At 42.3% G+C, this 14680-nt stretch overlaps 1 protein-coding gene across 1 annotated transcript; it reads left to right on the forward strand.

Moving 5' to 3' along the window:
- The first annotated feature begins 9226 nt into the window (after positions 1-9226).
- On the forward strand, positions 9227-14327 carry LOC137851234 (fatty acid-binding protein 5). The gene is made up of 4 exons (XM_068672170.1): positions 9227-9452; positions 12027-12199; positions 13172-13276; positions 13419-14327. The coding sequence occupies exons 1-4, from the start codon at positions 9377-9379 to the stop codon at positions 13467-13469; spliced, it is 405 nt and encodes a 134-aa protein (XP_068528271.1). The 5' UTR covers positions 9227-9376; the 3' UTR covers positions 13470-14327.
- The last annotated feature ends 353 nt before the right edge of the window (positions 14328-14680 follow it).

The raw sequence follows: 14680 nt of genomic DNA on the forward strand, positions 1-14680 counted from the left end.
TAATTTGACAGCAGACTTGTGGCACAAATCTTTTATCTAAAACTAATTTGAACTTACTTTTGCCAAGATTTGCAAATAGACACTGTCCTTTCTGAAAGCAACATTGTTTTATCTAGCAGCACTTTTAAAGTCTGCCCTCCCAACTTCTTCACCAGGTTGTTTAAGTCAAGGCTATCTCTTTATCACCTTGCAGATGGAGATGTAGAGCTGTGCTAAACACACACCTGCGTTGTGTTACGATGGCCTCTTCTGTGTGTTTGCAAGAAATAGAAGTGGGTGAGATAAAATGATTGGGGCAGATAGGTCGATGAAATTCAGACACAGGAACAACACGTGTGAACTACTTTGTCTGGGATGAATACCTTCTCTGCAGTCTGTTATCCTTTTTTCTTTATTATTATTATTTTTAATTAGGCCACCAGCTCTTTGAGGTGGTTTCAGAATGCTGAGCTCCTGAACCTGCTACTGAGCTCCCTTCTGGTGAAGGAGTTATGAAAACATCTGAAATTCCTTGAAAGGATTGCAAGTCCTGTGAAGCTAAAAGAGTATTTTAGAAAGTGAACAAAATAGAAAAAATAAAAATAAAAAATAAGTTGTTCACGGGACAGTTTGAGTTCCTTTTTTTTTTTTTTTTTTCAGTTTAGAGGAAAATGTCATGGCATGATGTTACCTGAATTAGTCTTAGAGAGAAAGTGAGAAGTGGAAAAACACTGAAGAATTATTTTAGTCCCCAGTTAATCATGTATTTGTATGCCCAAAAGGTGATTTTTGTGATCTTTTAATTTTTACCAATTTGTACAACAGTTAAGTAAATTATGCAAAGGTTGTCTTCAAATGTGAAGCACTTATATCCATCATAAATAATTAGCCATACATATCCACTTAGGGAATATAACAGGGGTTAAGTAATAAGGTTCTAGAGTGTTTATATTGGTCCAAGATAGAGGTTTATATATACGACAAGGAGAGAGAAAAACGAAGGTTCAGCTTTTTACAGCTAAAATAAATCTCCCCTGTTGAAAGATATTTTTTTTTTTCTTTAGTCTAATGGAGAGGCATCCGACTCACTATAGACAAAATCTGTTCAGGTATTGTAACCCAGAGGTGCCCAACTTTGTTGCTTAGGTCAGGTAAAAGGCCAATAACACCGCTATTTGAGAAATGACTGACAACTCCGTGGACAAAGTGTAGGCTGCTGCTGCCTTTGCTCTGCGTGCTATTAGCTGCAATTTGCAATGGTAAAAGTACAGTACATTTTGTGTGTGAAAAAGAAGTCATTTTCTAGGATTCAAATATGTAATGTAAAGAAAATGCACAGGATAGAAAAACAAAGCTAAGAACGTGCATTCTCAAGACTACAAGATAGTGAAGTTATACAAGCAATAGGGGGAAGAAGGTACTCCTGTGATGACTATTATGTTGATATGTAGAAAATTATTCTCCCTGTAATCTGCAGATAAGGGTAAAAATGCATTTCTAAAGTATATTGATGATAATCTTTAATGAATTTATTCTCTAAGCATTTAGATAATTTTGCTGTGAGCTCTTCATGCAGTACCAATTTCTGCTCCTGTGTAACTGAATGAAACAAAGCAGAGTGACTGGCTGCTTGGACGTTTTATTGACATCCACAGGCTAGGGCTGTGGATATAGAGGGTATTAAGGTCAGTCATACAGAACAAAGCAGGGCTGGATGAGCATTGACTTTGCATGTTATTATTCTCTGACCCACAAATCTTGATGATAATACCTCACCAAAAATGTAGCCACCTGCCTGAATACGAAAGGAGCTGGAACAGGTCCTTAAAACACCAGGATTAACTAAATACAAACAGCACGCTGTGTTGGGTAAATAGGATGTCTGATAGCAGGTGATGACTTTAAAATGTTTTTAGGCACATCATGTACTCATCTCGGAAAATCGTTTGCCCTATTGGATGTGAAAGAATGCATTAATGATGGTTTGTCCTAGTTTTTCACCTAGACTCTGTAAATCTTGAATGAGCAACAAATACGGTATAATGAAGTGAAAATTGAAAAAGAAATTTAAAAAAGAAAGAAAATCAAGTATCCTTGGACTGTGTTTAGCTGTTCTCAAGGCTCTCCTCTCCTCTCCTCTCCTCTCCTCTCCTCTCCTCTCCTCTCCTCTCCTCTCCTCTCCTCTCCTCTCCTCTCCTCTCCTCTCCTCTCCTCTCCTCTCCTCTCCTCTCCTCTCCTCTCCTCTCCTCTCCTCTCCTCTCCTCTCCTCTCCTCTCCTCTCCTCTCCTCTCTAATTTTGCTCCCAAACATACCTTCCACATGTGTATACACATGCACAGGGAGGGTACACTCCTTGTAGTTGAGGAATTGCTGGCCTCCTGCCCACCTCACCAGCTGACTGCACAACCCTGGATGCCAGGCCTGGCTTCTCCACGGTGTGGTTAGGAGTCACCTCCAGGCCAACAGCTTGCCTATTGACAGTGCCTCTCTCAACGGCGCTTTCATCCCCTCCTTTCTTCTCCCGGCTTAAGAGCCTTTTTCCTTCCTGCAACTATTTGATCTCATCCGCTCTTGCCTTTTCCCTCTGGGAGGCCTGAGTCAATCTTCTGCGCTCTTTTTGATGTCTGCCAAGAGCCTGCAGTAGCTTTGACCAATTGAGAAGCTTTGCTCCTGGTAGACTCTTGCTTGTTCTCTTCTTCCCCCCCTTTATATATCCAGATACCTTACTATATCCAGACACCTTACTATATCCTTACTATATCCAGAACCTTACTGGCTCTGTACACTGAGGAGCGTTGGGACACAGCAGTGCTTTGCGGAGCCACTTTGCTCTCTGATTGTCTTTTACCTAACAGCAAATAATCTTTACCTTGAGCTGGTCTTCTCAAGGTTTTGCAAAGTTAAGGCTGTGCCCAGCAATAGATATTAAGAGCCCCCCATATCAAATGGGGGGCTGTGTTGTGCTTCATGATGGAAGGTGGGTGTGCTTACATATGAAAAGAGCATTTCTTTTAAGATAAAATAGCTAGAAAAGCAGAGTGGCAGACCTGCTTGTGAAAATGCTTGGTCAATAGGAACAAAGCCTGGGAAAGGCCGAGTCCCTCGTGGACAAGCTTTCATACCTCAGTCTGATGATCTTTGCAGGAAGCTCGACAGGCAGGAGACAAAGCAGCACGTTCCTTCTTGTTCCTTCTTTACCCAGTTAATACTTCTCTGTTTTTTTTTGACCCCTACACCCTTTTTCAGCGGGGGATGAAAGACCAGCCTGACTTTAAAAATAGCATGCTCTGCAAGAAAAACCAGCAAATTTGTCATGTGAAACACAGTTCTTCCTCAAAATGTCTTTTCTTTACTAGTGAGTCTGAGTGGTTCAAATTACTTGCATGAATAAAAGAAACATTATTTTGAGTTTTAAAGTTTCTTTTCTAGGTGGGACTTTAGAGAACTTCTCTTCAAAATCTACTTCTCAAACGAATCCCACAGTATTTACTGGAAACGGCAAATTAATTAATTGTAAGGCTGTTTCTTCTTTTCCTTCATGTAGCTCAGCACCAAGTTAGATTGCTCCCTAGTATATGCACATACAGGGAAGGGTACCAGAAACAGTACCCAAAACTATCTTATGTCAGAAATATAGAAAAAAAAATCAGGGAAGTAAGGTATTTCTTATTAAGGTTACCTTAATTAATAAATTAAGGTATTTCTTACCTCCTCGCACATTTTCTATGGCCTAGGTTTTAGATATGTAAACTCATATTGTGAGAAGGAATCAAGGATGTAAACCCAAACAAATAAAGTGAGGCTTTTCAGGTCTAGAAGAGCAAACTGGAAAATACCTGCCTGTCCTGCATGGTTGCCTGGGATGCCAGAGGCAAGAACTTTCTTAGAAGATCTTTTGAATACAAGTCACGTACTTAAGAAACTTGGCACGTTGGCAATGGGAGCGGGATAGAAGTAAAAACCAGCTTTAGCTTTCAATTTTTTCCCTAGTTTCCTTTGACAGTCTATGAAAGAGAAAGGCCCAATCCATTAAACGGGCTACGCATAATCCTAACAATTTACAATGAGGGTTGTGTTCAACACAGAGAGCAGCAGTCATGGTCCCCCTCACTCCAAAGCTCCTGAGAATGGAGTTGTCACCTGTGTCACCCCTAAGACATGATGAAGGGGGTTAGGGCACCTTCTGAGGCTGTGGCAATATTACACCCACCACTCTCCTCATCTTGGACTGGGCATGCTCCCATTCCAGCCATAATGGCCAAGGTAAAACATGCCAGGGGTGGCAGAGCTCTTCCACAGCCCCTTGTGTGACTGACGTGCCTCTTTGCAGGGTGGCGAGTTGTGGAGCTGGGCAGAGCCTGGCATAGGAAAAGCCTGGTCCTCTTGAACACAGCGAAGACCCCGTCTCTGTGAAGGACAGGTGGCTGGGCCTGTGATGCTCTCCTTGGTGAAACCCTGAGAATGCAAAGCAGTGCAATTATTAAAACTTTAAACAAAGCTTTTTCCTGAGGTTGCCTTTAGAATGGTCAATTAATATCCTTGGTAATGAAACTTTCCTTAGAATATGCAACTGAAAATGAATGCTAAAACTCTTCTAAATCCAGTGGGCAGGTCTTCAATTTGTGATTCTAAATTTCATATGCTAATTACTCATTGTAGAAATATTTCTTTTGTCGATATTTATTGCAAATAATTTTGCCATTTTTTTGTCCTTACCATAACCTTATGTCCTTATTGTTTGAGAACACACAGAAAGGACAAAGTAGGTTATTTTTATTTGGTTTTATAGCCAAATGGAGTTTGAGGCTAATGTTTTGTACATCTGAGTTGTCTAAAAAGCCCTGCAGATTGTTACATTTCTGAAAGTCTCAGCTGTGAGCAGGTGTCCCCTGCTAATAAGCTATGGATAATGGACAGCCTTGAACAATTTGTAATCATCCCAATTGGTTTTAGCATTGCGATGACTATTCTGACTATGAATTTCTGAAGTGAAATAAAAATGTGTTTATACTAATGTGTGGATGTTTGCTCTTCATGGTAGAGTATCTACCATCCAAATAAAGAGGATTTTTCAAAGCTTACAAAGTCAGACTCAGGCTCATATATCTGAAGTCACCATGAGGTGAGCTGGAACTGAAATCAGCCCATTTTTCTCTGAAATGAGGAAAATGAAGCCTGGAGTTTCTCTTCCCTGTCACTTTGGGCTCTGGTGCTGTCCCTGTCATTCAGTCAATGCACCGCCGGTGAGCTGTCACAACATCAGAGCAGTAAACTTTCCCCTCAATGTAAGCATTTCCCTTTAAATTTGCTTTGAACATGCTGATGACGGCGCAGGGGCCACGCGCTGAGGCTGACAGTGTGCTAATTGCATTACGTTAATTCTCCGCGGCATCAGCAGCGCCCGGGGCACCAGTTGGCTGGCACTGGAGTCGGCCACGCGTAAGCCAGCCCGTCCCCGACAGCCGGCCACTGAGCGCCTATGTGGCAGCCTCCACGTCCAGAGGGAGGGCTCCTTGGAGGAAGAGGAGCTGGAGAGTAAACTGGCTTTGTTTTGACGTGAAAGCCAAGACGCGTTGCGCAAAGCCCATTGATAAAACATGGCCATGCCCAGCCCGGTTAGCTCAGGGTGATGCAATGCCTACACTCCAGAAGAACTTAAACATATTGACATCCACATGAAAACATGCAGGTTCGTGTGTTGCTTCATAATCCCTGGTCTGGAATTGCCAAAGTATAATTCTCCTCAGATGGAGGAAAGCTTACCTATGCCAGCCATGCAACCATAGCACGTGTTTCATCATGTCTACCCATGATGACATGGCTGGGAAGGGAAAACCACACTTGTACAACCAGGAAACAGAAACAAAGCTGTGCCATGTATGCAATTTTTCTCATCCATGCCTTGGGGGGTGAGTAACTATTATTCATGGTCTGTTTGAATTTTTTTTACAGCTAGTTTTAAGATGAAGAGTAGAATTTGGACAGTGCCGTCCAATTTTCCTGGCAAACTCTTAAGACTTTCTTAAGAGGTAGTCTTGTCTAGAATAAGCTTACTGCTTAGGGAAGGTACTATATGTGTGTGTGATATTTCTGCACACTGGAAGGAAGGCAAGATCCTCCCTTTTACACAGTTGGGCGAAGCACAGTGCTATCAGATTGGGTTCCTTCCAAGTTAAACATATGGGCATTTTAATGAGTAAAGGTCTAGGGAAAAAGTTGCATTTCCTGTGCAACCTAATCAGCGATACGTTGCAGACGAGCAAGGTGGTGCTCTGCCCTGCCCAAGGAGCAGGTATTACGACTCTGAAAGACAAAATATGGCTTGGCTTACATGCAATGGGCAACGCTATGGCTACGTGAAGAGAAACCTCAAACACTGCTGGTCACGGCTTCCCAGCTCTCGTGTCAGCTGAAGCATCACTGCACGATGTGCAGTTGCCCAAAGGAGTAGGACAAAGGTCTCTCTGCAGTCTTTTCCTTTGGTCCTTTTCTTTGCAATTGGTAATAAAGGACTGCAATATCCTCCCCTCCTACAAGATGCAAGGGCTTGGCTGCCTTGGAAAAACATCCTCTCTGGCAGGCCCAAACTGCCAGACCGGTGGTTGCTGCCGACTGGCTACGTGCTGTCCGTGCAACTAACTCCCATGGAAAATTTTACTCCCATCAGTGTTGCTCAGATTCTTCTTCTCTGGGAACACGTATAGTCTAACATGGAGAAGAGGACAACTTCCCTCAGAGAAATTAAGCTGTCTGCACTGAAACAGTAATATGGGAATTGAACACTTTCAGGTTTGAACATACGTATTTGCTGCCTCTCTTAAGATATGTGTAGGGAGGAGAGGAGACTACACACAAAACACATCAGACCATGATGTCAACACCAAATTAGACAGGAAATGGGATTTAGAAACTGATCCCCATGGCCCAATCATCCCTGAATATCTGACCATTTTATTTTAGCTTTAAGTAAGTAGCTGCAATCCATCACCTTTCAAATGTTTCACCAATATATGTACAGTATTGTCATCATAGCAAATCAAGTATCTTCAGTAGTCCAGTCCATTTGTACCTTACCCAAAAGGACACATCTCAGGTCCTTCTAGTTAATTTGTTTGATACAAGACATACCACAAATTTCAGCATTCTCCTGTTTCAGAGAACTTTTGAGATGTGGCATTGACAGAATCACAGCCAGTAAGCTATATCACTGGATTAATTTGCAAAACGCTAGATTTCTGTAAAAATTGAGAGATTTTCACCATATCCTAACAGTCTGCTTTTCAGAAAAGAGATACAAGACTCATTTTTTATTGTTATATCTTATGTGAACATGCCTAGACTTGAACAGTTCGTAAGGAGAGTAAATCACAACAAAGGACTTGTGGAAAGGTTCAAAACACAGCAGCGTTCTGCACAGGTACATAGGTGGATCTCCCTGTCCTTCAGATCCAGGAATACCGTCTCACCACTAGATGGAAATAGTGGATTTTACATCTTCCGTCGCACTATCAGCATTTATACCTGCATAATGTTTGTATATCATAAGCCATCTGCAGGCAGCACTGCAGGAAGGTGGATCAGAAATTCTTTGGTAGCATAGGTGGATGAAAGCCAAGACTTCTATTTCTAGAAATCATCCCCATTTTACAAGACTGAAGACTTCCTAATTCCTGAAAGATGATTCTGTTTGATCCCTGATCTAATTGCTTTTAATTTAGCCTTTCTGTAAACAACCAGAAGGGAACGGCAGGACAGGCAGCATTTTGGTTCCGCTAACGTGAATTGGTTAGTAAACTTCAGCCTAATTAAAGAAAAAAAAAAAAAGAAGAAGATAAAAGTGGAAGGAAGCTGAAAGTCTTGTGTTTCAGTATTCCTGTTTAATGACAAAAAAAAAAAAAAAAAAGCAATGTGGCTTGTTGCCTTATGACCAGACGCTATAGCTTTATTTGCATATTAAAAGAAAACAGACAGTCAGAGAAGTGGAAGGTAATTAAAGGCAGTTCAGTAGGGAAGGTTAGTTACATAGAAGTACTTTAAAAAAATCTCAGCTGAAAAATGAGCTGATTATTTAGCGTATAATAAATCTGACCTTTTCTAGAAAGTATTCAACCTTTTAACTGTTTCATTTTGCTCTACGACACTGCAAGGCGTAAACAGAAGCACCAAAACATCCAGATTCACGGCATCCCTCCATCTTGTGATGTTCCAGAACCGGCACAGAGACCTTGCTGTCTCCTCTGGTTTTGATACCTCATTTTCAAACTTCTTCATGTCAGTACTATCAAAGAAGCATATAGCCACTGCTACTACACCAAAAAAAGCTCCAGGCACTGGGCATATCTTCAGATTTTTGTTTTTCTGGCTGGGAGATGGTAGCTCTGGGTTTCACCCAGACTGATGCAAGGCCAAAAGATACACTGATTAGCATAATCCTGATGATGGAAATAAATCTTTGGGATACACTGGAATCAGGGTTTCTGTTGCAACTCAGAAATAGAAGCTTTCTTTCAAAATATGACAGTAAACACCTGGTGGAATTTGACAGACGATTGGCCCGAACCTCACAGGGCCCAGTAGATACGGAGATTTTGTGCTGGTGTTGGTTAGCAGCAGTGGTAACTGCAGTGTTTTCCTTTAGGAAGTGGGGATTTAGGGTGCTGCGGGTCAAGACGCACTCAGACCAAGGCACCAAATCTGCATTTCCTGTGTGCTAAAGCATGAGATTGCACAAAGGCTTTGCTTTTTAATGTGTACCTGCATAAGTTCCCTGTATTGACTGATGGTGCTTGCTGTCACTGTGTGTGTGTAACAACACTTCAGTGTCTGCAGCACACTGCAGATTGCTGGATTTAGTGATACAGGACGTACCAATGGGATTTGGGGGGATAGCGGGAAGACCTGCAAAGGAATCCCATGCACTTTGGGGATGCTGACTCTTTATTACCCTCTGTCCATGCCACATGATGCCCCGTGCTCGCTTCTCCCTGATTTATCACAAAAAAATATCACTGATGCTGTAAACCCTAACACGCAGGCATAGCTTAGGATTCATCACCCCAGCCTGCAAAAACCTCCTTGGGGCCCAAATCCCAGCCACCAGCTTCGCACCGGCGGAGGAGGAGGAGGAGGAGGAAGGAGAGGAGGAGGAGGAGGAGGCCGGGCAGCACCGCGGCGTGCCCGCTCTTGTCACGGCCGCCGCGGGCGGGTCTCGCCGGGCGGGGGCTCGGCGGGGAAGGGGCCGGGGCGCGGCGGGCGCCCCATTGGCTGTGCCCGGCCCCACACGGCCGCGGCCCGGCCATAAAGCCGCCCGCGGGGCCGCTGCCGCCCGTCCGCCGCCCGCCGCAGCCCCGCCGACAGCCCCTCCGGAGCCGCCGCCGCCGCTTTTGCCGCTGCCGCCATGGCCATCGATGCGTTTTTAGGCAAATGGTGCCTCGTCTCCAGCGAGGGCTTCGAGGAGTACATGAAGGAGCTGGGTAAGGGCACGGGGGCTCGCCGCACGCCGGCAGGGCTCTGTCCAAGGTCCGCGGACGGGGGGGGCTGCAGGGGGGCGGCGGCAAAATTTTATTTCATTTTATTTCATTTTATTTCATTTATTTATTTTATTTCATTTTATTTATTTATTTTATTTTATTTAAATTTTTATCCCATCCCATTTTATTCCATCCCATTTTATCCCATTCCATTCCCTTTTATTTATTTTTTTATTCCATTCTACTTTGTTCCATCCCATTCCATTTTAATTTTAATTATTTTTATTTTATTTTATTTTATTTTTTTTTGCACCGTAATGGCTCAGGGGCAGCTGCCCATCCCCACCAGCCTGCGCTCCCCCTGCCCCCCGCAGCCCTGCTGCATCCCCAGGGAGGCACCGCGGGTGTCTCCGAGAGACCCCCGGCGGATCGGCTGCCCGCGGGTACCCTTAGCATTGCCACCGGCTGCTTGTGCCCTTCAGTATCTCAAGGGGATGTCCCCGGCTTGCCATCCCCAGCTCCAGGTTGCCGTACGTTTTGCAACACCGCGTTACTGAATCAAGAGCAGGGCTGACACTGGCAGCCTCCTCTGTGAGCATCCTGGCCAACAGGTGGTAGAAACACTGTGGTGTTCGTGTAGCCCAGAAGCTGTGATTTTCTGCTGAAAGCTAGGATACTTTCTCAGGAGGTGGAAGATTTTTGCCTTGAATGTCTTTGGAGGGAGGAGAGGAAGGAATTTAGGTCACGCACAAATACAAAAGGCATCACTGCATTTGTGCTCTGCAGAAAGCAGGGGCTGTAAGCACACTTTGTGAGAGACCTGTCAATGTGTGATAGGTTTGATCTGAGATAACCCTCTGGATTAAGCCCTCTGGGAGACTTTAGTGGAGGAAATTCAAGAATGTAAAGCTCCGCTCAGTTCATCAGGATGCTGCGGTGCTCGCGTCTGGTGGCCGGGGCCGGGCATGTGCCCAAACTGCAACTTCAAAGTAGAAATTAAGTGCTGCAACTACAGAGCACCTCCCATGTGTAGGCAGCAAGTGAGTTTGTTTGTGTTCAGATGGCAATCTTAAACCAGTCACTTTTCTGTTTTACAGTTGCAATTTAGGCAAGTAAGCTTACTCCAAGTCACCCTTTAGGAACCAGTTCTTTATTGGATCTCACCCTTGCTGACTACTTAGGAAAATGCCTTTGATCCTCTTGAGACACACGATAGATGGGATTCTGCAGATTCTGCTCACTCTGTGTAAAAATGTTCAAGGATAAAGGAGTGTGAATTTCACTGCTTGCCATACGGAGAAAATTACTTGGCTCATCTCTGTTTAGTCGGATTTCAATGTGTAGCTGGTCAAATAACTCACTGATGGCTGTGGACTGGACAACAGCAAAGGGATGGGTGGGGGACACTGCGCCAGTAACTTCCAGTTCCATGCACAAAACACGGACTGAGGAGGACTGTTTTTTGCTCTGCAGGCTGATGCTTACATCATTATTCATTCCTTGAATCTGAGCTGATTCTGGAGAAGCAGTGTCTGGGAATTTCTTTCTTAATTTCACCTTCCAAGGAAACTGTAATCTTTGTTGTGTGGACTCAGCCCCCACCCAAGTATGCTGCACACTCCAGCAGAGTGCTGTGCTGTATCTGACAGCATTCCTAACCACGCCAATTGCAGAGCACAGATGTTTGCTGACTTGGTAGCACTTTCTGCTCTGTTTGGTTGCTTATCAATTCTTGGTTCAAGATCTACACTTTCCAGTTTAATGGAGTCTAGTTTGTTGCCTGAGCACCCTCTTACTGATTTCTTCACCCTTCAGATCAAAAAGACTCAAGCAAAGCACTCGAACAGGGCACACGGGCTGAGGGAGGGCGAATCTTTTTTTTTTTTTGCTGAAGGGTTTTGAGAACAACTGTCTCCAGATGATACCCCTAATGTGCCAAATTTTCAGTCATTTGCAAAGGTCATTTCTCTCAAGGTCCTTTTTTCTTTTTTTTTTCCCTGCACCTGTAATTTGCCTGCAAGCAGGATTTCACATGATGGGAGTATTCTAATTCAGAAGCCTATATTTTGGAGACAGGAGGTAGAGGATGAAATTTATTAAAACTCACATGCTTGTAATTGTGTATAGCATGATTGAAGAGTGTATCTTGAGTAAATTGAAATAAATATGGGGGTGGATTCACCAGTCAGTTAATTCTCTAGAATTTTTAAAACATTCAGAACTGAAAGGAAACACTTTTGTTACTTTATGCGTTTGTCTTTGTTTTCCTGTTTATTGCACATTTCTGTTTGTAAAAAATTATTGCTGAGTTCTGGTACATCAGGCAATCTTTGATAAGGAGAAATAGATTTAACCTTATGTCTTTGAGGAAGCAGAGGAATAACCATGCAAATACGCTTTTTTCCCTTCGCCGTTAATGGATAATTTAAAACATCCTTTTTCTTTGTGACTCTTGAGCTTTGATTTTCAAGTGTACTTAAATGACTAAATGGGAATTAGGTGTTTGAACTTTTGTGTGGTCCGAAGCCTTATAGGGTTTAACCGACTTTGTGACACTTGGTGCCTCTTGCCTTGCAGGTGTGGGTATGGCCATGAGAAAAATGGGAAGCATGGCCAAACCAGATGTTTACATTATTAAGGATGGAGATACAATCACCGTAAAAACAGAAAGCACCTTCAAAACTTCACAGTTCAGCTTCAAGCTTGGTGAGAAGTTTGAGGAAAGTACATTAGATGGCAGAAAAACTCAGGTCAGTATACTAGATTTTCTGTTGAATAAACACAATTCTTTGAGTGTTTCATAGATGAAGATACTGTTTAAAAGTCAGCTTTCACATCCATACTAACAATGCTTTATTTGATGAATAGCTGTCACTGTAAGTCTCATTGAAATCAATTAATGTTTTTTTTTTTCTGGATTAAGCAATTTCCAAAGAGGGAAAATGCTGAAGCTAGTCATGTCTTCTGTATTTTGTTGTTTTCAATTTGTTGGGCAAGCACTGTGTTAGTAAAACCAATAGACATTTAAATCCATGTTAAAGCCAAATGCCACTTTATTTGAAGCCTATGGAAAAAATCCCATTGATGTTTAATCAGAGGCAATTCAACCCTACAGTTAACCTGACCACTCAGTCTCTGCTATTTGCATAACAAGAGCCTGGTTCAGTGTGCAGGGGTTACACACCAGGCATAAATGTGAATCACAGTTCCTAATCACCAGTTTTAGAAGGCAAAAAGGCTTCTCTCTGCACAGAGTGGGGAGCATATTCACCCAAAAGGCGGTTAACAACAAAGAAGTCCTCAAATATGTCTCTTTTCTTCTTGTGTGACTGCTGTCTATGTACCATTTCCCCCCACCTTCAATGCCATTCTGGCAATTCATCTGTTTTTGCAAGATCAGATAAATGTTACACAAAAGCTCAAAGCCCAGGACAAAGCAATGAACAGAGAACATCATCTGCTCTTGTTAACTGAAATCAGGCATGCTGTCAAAGGTCTGTTGCATGCAGGAATGTGTCAGAGTAGTGAATGAACAGTGAGCTAATGTAAGAAGAGGATCAATAAAAATATAAGATAATATCCCAGCTTTGTACATGACAATGACAAAATTACTATTGAGTGAGCCGGGGTGCGATTTTTTCCTTTGGATTAAAGTGTTAGAAAACATCAGCCTTCATCAAATGCCATGGGTAAGATATTGAATCTTGGGTTCTTTATTTCAGACGCTTATCAACTTAAAAGATGATGGGTCATTGATCCAGGAACAGGAGTGGGATGGCAAGAAGACCATAATAACACGGAAACTTGTGGATGGACAGTTGGTGGTGGTGAGTTCAGTCCCGTTTTCTCATCCTTGAGTGCTGCTTGCCGATAGCCTGAGAAGTGACTCTAAAAGATCTTTCAGCTGCAGCCTTTTTCCTTGTATTCTGTACCAAGGCAAATTAATCAATTAATTTCTTTATCTTCTAGGAATGTGACATGAATGGTGTCAAGTGTATTAGAGTCTACCAGAAGGCGTGAGGACGTCTTCATATTCAGTAGGAACTTGCTACAAACAACTCAGTTCAGTGGACAGAGCTCCTTTACACTCCATAATTTCCTTTTCCCCGTTTTCTAGTATTTCAATGGACTGAGTAGCTGAGTGCAATCCTTTTTAAAAGCCGTGATGTAACTATTATGTAACTATTCTGAACTTAAGAGGCTATTAAAGAAAATTTTCAAATATATGAAGTGGAAATGTTGTTACTATAGTAGAATTTTAAAGTGAGGTTTTATAAAAACTCAGTTTGGTTTTAGGCTTTGCTACAAACTGCCTTCAGTTCAAGATCATGCCAAGTTTGATAACAAACAGTTAATAGCAAACTGAATTTTGACCAGCCTTTTCATCTTTAATTACTACGGTATTAAAATTTGAAATAGAAAAAAGCATTTCAAATTCAGGCTCTACAGTTGTTTCTATCTTGCATGTTAACAAAGTAAATAGAATTTGGCGGGTATAAATAAGAGATAAGCCTTGTTGGTGTTTAAATAGAGGAGTGTATTTTCAGGGGTTGGTTTCTTTTTTCACGTTTCAAACCCATACATTTCTTATCTGAAGAAATACACATACTGTTGAGCCAATAGATATGATAAACCTAAGTAAACACGTAAGTGCTTTGCTTCAAGGAAGCCTTATTTTGAGAACGCTCTTTGTTTTCCTAGCAAAATACCTATTTCCTGTCTAGTATCATTCTACAAACTCTTAAACAAAATCTACTGAAATACTGCCTAAAACTTAAAGCCTCATTTTATTATTATTATTATTTTTAACTGGCTTGAAACATCTAGAAATGGAGTTTATATGCTTTAAAGTGCCACAATAAATACTCAGAAATATCAGTGTCTTGAGTATTACTTTTACACTGGTTGGGAAATAGAGCCTGTGATGTAAGTAGTTTTCCAAGGAGCTGTCAGGTAGGGCTAAATTAAAAAGTGAAGTTCTGTCACGCCAGACAAACAGGCCCTAATAGTGAAACTATTTATCAGCCGGTGATGAGAAGATTTCTAATGACTGGATTCGGAAGTCTGGGGGATCGTGCAATTGTACCCTTCTAGTTTGCAGCATCTGTCATTGCAGAATCTATTGCTACTTCAACCCTACTGATATTTTAGCTGCTTACTGTATACATCTATTACTGAGCTCCCCGTAACAGCAGAAAAATCTGTTTTGTATGTTCATCCTACCCATCAGC

Source organism: Anas acuta, chromosome 2, assembly GCF_963932015.1.
Source record: "Anas acuta chromosome 2, bAnaAcu1.1, whole genome shotgun sequence".
Classification (NCBI taxonomy): Eukaryota; Metazoa; Chordata; class Aves; order Anseriformes; family Anatidae; genus Anas; species Anas acuta.

What these genes read in the sequence shown, in the direction of transcription:
- LOC137851234 (XM_068672170.1), top strand. Translation starts at nt 9,377, where the DNA reads ATGGCCATCGATGCGTTTTTAGGCAAATGGTGCCTCGTCTCCAGCGAG. An exon ending in GGAGTACATGAAGGAGCTGG is followed by an intron (nt 9,453 to 12,026) that starts GTAAGGGCACGG and finishes CTTGCCTTGCAG; the next exon opens with GTGTGGGTATGGCCATGAGA. An exon ending in TAGATGGCAGAAAAACTCAG is followed by an intron (nt 12,200 to 13,171) that starts GTCAGTATACTA and finishes TCTTTATTTCAG; the next exon opens with ACGCTTATCAACTTAAAAGA.